Source organism: Saccostrea cucullata, unplaced genomic scaffold, assembly GCF_032062105.1.
Source record: "Saccostrea cucullata isolate Sc308-1 unplaced genomic scaffold, CSIRO_AGI_Scuc_v1 ctg12392, whole genome shotgun sequence".
Lineage (NCBI taxonomy): Eukaryota > Metazoa > Mollusca > Bivalvia > Ostreida > Ostreidae > Saccostrea > Saccostrea cuccullata.
Genome location: NW_026933885.1, coordinates 1 through 6,696, shown reverse-complemented (window position 1 = coordinate 6,696; position 6,696 = coordinate 1). Strand labels below are relative to the sequence as shown.

General features: G+C 35.8%; 1 protein-coding gene across 1 annotated transcript; it reads right to left on the bottom strand.

Annotated features, from left to right (window-relative positions):
- Nucleotides 1-5,115: 5,115 nt before the first annotated feature.
- LOC134239544 (uncharacterized) lies at nt 5,116-6,399 on the bottom strand. Its single transcript, XM_062721711.1, has one exon. It carries the CDS (start codon nt 6,397-6,399, stop codon nt 5,116-5,118), a length of 1,284 nt encoding a protein of 427 aa, XP_062577695.1.
- Nucleotides 6,400-6,696: the final 297 nt, after the last annotated feature.

The window sequence follows — 6,696 nt, the reverse complement described above, 5'->3', positions numbered from 1 at the left end:
TCTGTTCTGAGACATAACACAAGATCATATAAGAATTCAGACTGTAATTAAGTGAACAAAGATCTTGGTTCATACATGTTCGAAGTTGACGTACAACAACATGTAATTTGTATTATTAATCTACTTGGTTTGTACATACTATTTATAAAGTCATTTTTATGCTCCCGGATCGATAGATCCAGGGCGCATATTGTTTTTGTCCTGTCTGTTTGTCTGCTTGTTTGTTTTTCTGTTTATCTGTTTGTCTGTTTGTCAGTCTGTCTGTTGTCAACTATAATCTTCGCCATAACTTTTGAACCATAAGAGATAGAGACTTTATTTTTTGTATGCATACTCTACTTATAAAGTTCTTTCAAATAACATCAAGGTCAATGACCTTGTGACCTCGTCTGTTACCCATACGCAAAAAAATAGCTTTTTCGTACGTTGTTGTCGATGGTGCATAGTGCTTCACAAACACATCTTGTTCAGAAGATGAAATGGGGAACAACACAACGTTGTCTTTATGATGAACTGACGTCTTAATCAATTGTGCCTATAGCAATCTCTTGAATCTTCGAAATTGTGAACCAAAATTGATGACAAAATCAAACCCACAACCTATCTTAAGGTCATAATTACCATAGAAGCTGTGTAGACAAAAGGTTGTGATACATTTTGTTCTTGTCTAGCATAATCTTACCTGTGATATATGTGCATAGACAACAACAACAGAAATCAAAATTAAAATCAATGCTTTAATAATATGTTAAAAAATTCATTTTGTGGACCTTTTTTTTTTACTTTCAGTGCAAATTAAATATACATAAAGTCAAACTCTGGTTTTTCTTCATTTCCACCTGGACTTTGCGCATCTAGTTTATCTCTGTCAACCAGTTCTCTGAGAGCCGCACCTTATAAATCGCAAAATATCAATACTTAAGTATGCTTTGAAAAAAAGGTTTTAAGAACCTTAAAGCACTAAAACGTCTGAAAAAAAAATTACTACGGCAAGTGAACATGCAACATTACATTTTTTTTGATAAAGCAACAACATTTAAAAAAAGAAACACGATCGGTGTATTTCTGCAGATGTGATTGATTGATTGTATATTGTTTAACGTCCCACTCCAGATTTTTTTCATATGGATATGTTACCGTGTGCCGGCGAAGAGCTTCAAATTTAGACCTCTACTCGGCACTCAGGACCATTCAGCAGTGAGGGTTATTTATCGTCCCAATGCCATTCGTGACATGGGGCCTACGTTTTAAAGGTCATATCCGAAAGACCCGTGACTTTCATTTTTAGTGCCGCTTGGCGAAAGAACAGTTACTATCTATGTTTACGAATCAGGTGTAACGTTGAAAATTGGCCCCAGTTGAAAATTGACCCGGGGTTCACTTTTCAACGTTGAATATTGAACCAGGGGTGTTTTTTCTCTGTTGAAAATTGAGACCAAAAGTCGTTGAATTTATACCCGGGGTCATTTTTCAACAGCTTGATATTAGTTTTTTTCTTTTCCCTGATGACCTCAACAAGTTGAAAATAGACCCTGTTGAATATTGATCCCACCTTAGAGTTTTAACATTTTTTAAACTGGGAAGTTGTCATCCCGTGTATATATGTACTTTTGATCAGTTCACGATTTCAGTTATCTTCAAGCATGACAACTTTATCTTTTGACAATACTTTCTAAAATCCGAAACTATGAAATCCTGGAAATCTAGCTGGTTTCTAGAAAGTGAGCCCTGTATAATTCAGTAAAAAATTTACAAAATTAAAAGCCTGAAAATTAGAATTAAACACATCGGTCAAAATGATTCCAATGAAAGGATATATTTGTTAAAAGATCAATATAGTGACTATAACATATAAATAATGCTGACTTTAACCAATGTTGGTGAAATCCCTGTAACAAACTTATCTGTCAGTAGCCTGCCTCGGACTAAAAATCGATCGTTTGCGGAGTATTTATAACCTTTGAGAATGAGAACTAGAGTAAGAATCTGGGATGGACTTTTTGATCTAAACAACTAAAAATCGCATTCCTCTTCAAAGAAACAGAGAGAGAGAGAGGATCATAAAGTTTTTTTTCGGAGGCGGGGTATGGTATCAAAACCCTCTGAAATATTGTGACAAAAAACCATAAACAAAATAAATAAACGAAACCAATAAACAAACAAGCAAACAAAATGTAGAAAGGGAAACTAGCCATTGTTGAAAACCAAACCATGTTTCTCTAATTGGATGGAAGGGCCGCTTCAAAAATTCCTCACAAATCATCCTGTGTTTCCCCGATTTGGGGAGGGGGGGTCAATGTTATATTTGGCTACTTTATTACAAAAACTAAAAAAGAAAACGTTGAAAATCAGGGTTGTGTATGTAAGGCAAACATTGTTTTATTTAAAAAAAAAACAAAAATGAAGAAAATAGTCCAGTCACAAATACAAAAAAAACAAACAAAAAAACACACACACATTCTTCGAATATGTATGGTACTTATCCCAAAAAAGGGAGATCACCCACTTTTACATCATCTACTTGACAAAATAAATATGTATAATAATAAATATGTATTAATTGTGAGGTTCGTTCTTGAAATGTTTGATTAACTATACGAAAAAAATCATCAAACCTTTTATTTTGAAAAAATACGTTTTTCAATTAAGTTGGACACTACAAGTTATTAATGTTGTGCATAAGTAAACAAGAGGCCCATGGGCCTTATAGGTCACCTGAGTAGTGTGTAACAACTTTCAAACAATTAACTTTGGTTCGTGTTTTAAACCAGAGGCCATGAAATTCACAATTTTTTGAAAGATGCACCATTGCTTATCATAATTATAAACCTAGCATGCTTTTATTTACTTAATACCCAGAGGTATATCAGAGAAACAAAGAGAAAATGCACTTCCACTTTATATCCAGTTTTTCACCTCACTCCAAAGGAACCACTGGTTCAGGGGCCACATACCTGGTATTTCAAAATTTTGCAAATTTTATCATAAAATGGTTGATTAATACCAAAGAGCAGATTTCAAAGCATTTATTTATTTTCAGAATATGACACCCCCATCCACCCCGATGATTTCCTGGAGAGGGGGGCATAAAAAATAAACGTTTTGCTAGATGCACCTTTCTTCATCATAAATATATATTCTTGGATCATTAGCATAAAACCCAGGAGCAAAGGAAAAGATTTTCAAAGAATGAATCTATTTTCACTATATAATCAATAGAACCCCACCCTAAGACGAGAGCCCCTCTGGGGCCATAAATTCACAGTTTTGGAAGAGGCACTCTTGCTCATCATAACTATGTACTTTGTTCGTTCATTTAATACCCAGAAGCAGAGAAGATTGTCAAAAGAATTAATGCATTTTCACTATATTTCTCCAATAGAGCACCGCCCTAATACCACAACCCCTGACCCTGGGGACAAAAAATTCTCAATCTTGGTAAAGGCACTCTTGCTCATCATAAATATGTAGTAGTTAGTCTATTTAATACCCAGAAGCAGAGAAGAAGATTTCCAAAGAATTAATGCGTTTTCACTATATAATCAATAAAGCCCCGCCCTAATACCACAACCCCTGGCCCTGGGGCCATAAAATTCACAATTTCGGAAGAGGCACTTTTGCTTATCATAAATATGTATTTAGTTGTTTTTTTAAAACCCAGGAGCAGAAAAGAAGATGTTCAAAGAAATAATGCATTTTCACTATATAATCTATATAGCCCCACCCTAGCACTAGAACCCCTGACCCTGGGGCCATAAATTTCACAATTTTGGTAAAGGACTCAGTGCTCATTACAATCATGCCAACAGTTAAACTGCCTGATGTCCAGGAGTAAAGAAGAAGATTCTTAAAGATTACACCAATTTTCGTGGTTTTGGCCCCACTCCTCAGGCACCAGGGTCAGGGACCATGAAATTCTAAATTTTTGTTCCCCTTCACCCATAGATGCTTTATGCCAAAATTGGTTGAAGTTGGTTGAGCGGTTGAAGAGAAGAAGCTGAAAATGTTCAAATGTTAACACACAACGCACGAAGCGCACCGCACACCGCACGACGCACGACGACAGACGAAAACGGATAGCAATAGGTCACCTGAGTTTACTCGGGTGACCTAATAAGCATTAAAACGTACGTGCATCATGCGTTAAACTCTCACCATTTTCCAAATACTAATATTAGGAATTTTAAAATTAAATAAATGAAGTGTTGTTAGCAAAAAAAAAAAATATATAAATAAACAAATTTATGAACTAAATGGTATTTTCTGTAACTATGTTTACTAATATTCAGGATTTACATATACAAATGTATTTCTTTTTAAATAAATATTACATGTACACGAAATATTCCGATTTTATGCTACATGTAACTTTGAAATCTAAGATATTTTTAAAGATTTTATTCTAAGAATATAACTGAATTACTGAATTAAGTGTGCATTAATTACATTGGCAAATTGAAAGTTCGCGGGGGGGGGGGGGGTATCTAATTTAAAAAGAAAAAAGTCAAATCTGAAAAAAATGACAAGAAATAAAACACTGTCCATTGTCCAAACTAGTTGTCCAAAAATCCTATTGGGGGGTTGGTTTAGGATCCAATTTCTTTTTTCAAAACTACCACTCACTCTTCTTTCTTTGACTACACCGTAACGTGCCTGTTGAAAGCGCGTTGAAAAGGGGGGGGGGCTAAACCAATTTCACATTGTTCAAAGCCTATATTTATTTCTATCTTTGGAAAAAAAAGAGGTAAGCATCCTTACTCCCCTCTCCCCCCGTTCCCGACGCCTATGGATTAAATCACAGTTGTGAAAACCAAGTCATAAATACATGTATGTGTTTTATGCTGTTGAATTTTGAACCGGTTTCATGATCAAAATTCCACGACCCGGTTCAGTTTTCAACGGATAAGGGTCTAAATTCAACACCTTTAGTCTCAATTTTCAACGTTGAAAAATGACCCCCGGGTCAATTTTCAACCCGGGTCAAAATTCAACGTTACACCAGGCCTTTCCGATCACGAAGCAAACACTCTACCACTACTGCAGATTTTTTGGGATAGAATCAAAAAAATTGCTTTTGTATAACATCGTTTATATATAGCTCGAAATTGTGAGGAATCATTTTAATCCGTCACTGGTTTTATTACCTGTCAAGATGTCCCGCCTGTTTATATATCTGTATACATGTACTCGGCTTAGACGCGATGAACCAATCCAGAGAAGATGGTTCTTTTCATCATAGCTCAGACTGTATGGATTTTCTATTCCCTCTTGTTCTGTCAGTAACAGAGACAAAAAGTGGCCATCTTTGTCAATCATCTGCACCGTGTGGGTGTTATCATCACACACCAATATGTGTGACAGAGCGTCTGTACAGATTCCACGTGGATCCAATATTGTTCCTGATCGATGCGTAGTGTAAAAGAAGTGATGAGATTTACTTCGTGGAGGTCCTGTGTAGGAGAAGCGAAGTCTTCCTTCTTTATCTGTTACAACTACAGCATATCGCAATACGTCAGACACAATGACATCTCTATTGTTATTCTCTGTGATGAATGCAGGAAATTTGTAGAGTTGCTGATCGGATTCATCATATTGTATTGTCTGTATGAGTTGTCCTGACTTTTTGTACCGTGTTACCATGCCCCTTCCCATATAATCATCGTACGCCCCGACCATAATATCTCCATTAATTAAGGAACAGTAGACACAGCTTGGATCCATTGGTCCTAGGTTCTCGATCAGTTTAAAATGCGTTCTGTTATCAATGGATAGTTTTTGAACCCCCTTTCTGAGATGTAGATAAATGAGTTCACCATCGTTGTTTAAAGAGTGCACTCCATAATTATACATAAAACTACATGATTCACCCCATTGGTAATTAACTGTGTTTCTAAGAATATTGATAACGTTACCTTCTGTGCTTATCAGAAAAAGCATTCTTCCATTGCTAATCCAGACCCTGTCTGAAGACACACGGGACAGGTGTAGTACTCCCTCAACACCTCTAACTTTGATAGATTTGTGTAACACAGGTGTAGGCATGACGTTCAGCAGACATTTATTTTGTGCTTGTCTTTTTCCTATCTCTGTGATTTGGATTTCACTTATAAATTTAATCAAATCAACTGTCTTGATTTTCTCTGATTGGGTAGAACAGGACATTTTGTGAATGTTCTTTGACTTGGGAACACCAGCTTGTCTCAAAAATAGAAGAAATCTTACAGGCTGTTTCAGTAATTTTTCAGATTGAAGTTCATATTTCTCTATATTGGCAATACCTTCGAGTAGTTTTCTGAGTTGTTGATTTGAATTCTGAAACAATAAGGTTTTGCTTCTTAAATAAACATCACGTATCACAGCGTCAAACAGGTTTTTCAGTTTGTTGGCTTTTCTTTTCATAGCGGAGTGACTGATCGATTTATGTTTGCGAAAAGTCTTTATATTTGCTCTGATATCCAATAGAAGTATACAACTGTTATAAAGTATCTCACTCTTGATCTTCTGCATGATTTCTCTTTGTTGTTGTCGTTGGTTTTCACACACGTTTTTAATGTCCTTAACATCGTGATTACTGTGCCCTGTACATTGGAAACAGACAGGGATTTCACATGAGAGGCAGTATTTGTCATAGTTTTCCCCAATGTGTTTCACGCATATCTCTTGTTTAGGACTGCATTCATATCTCTCAGGGTTAAT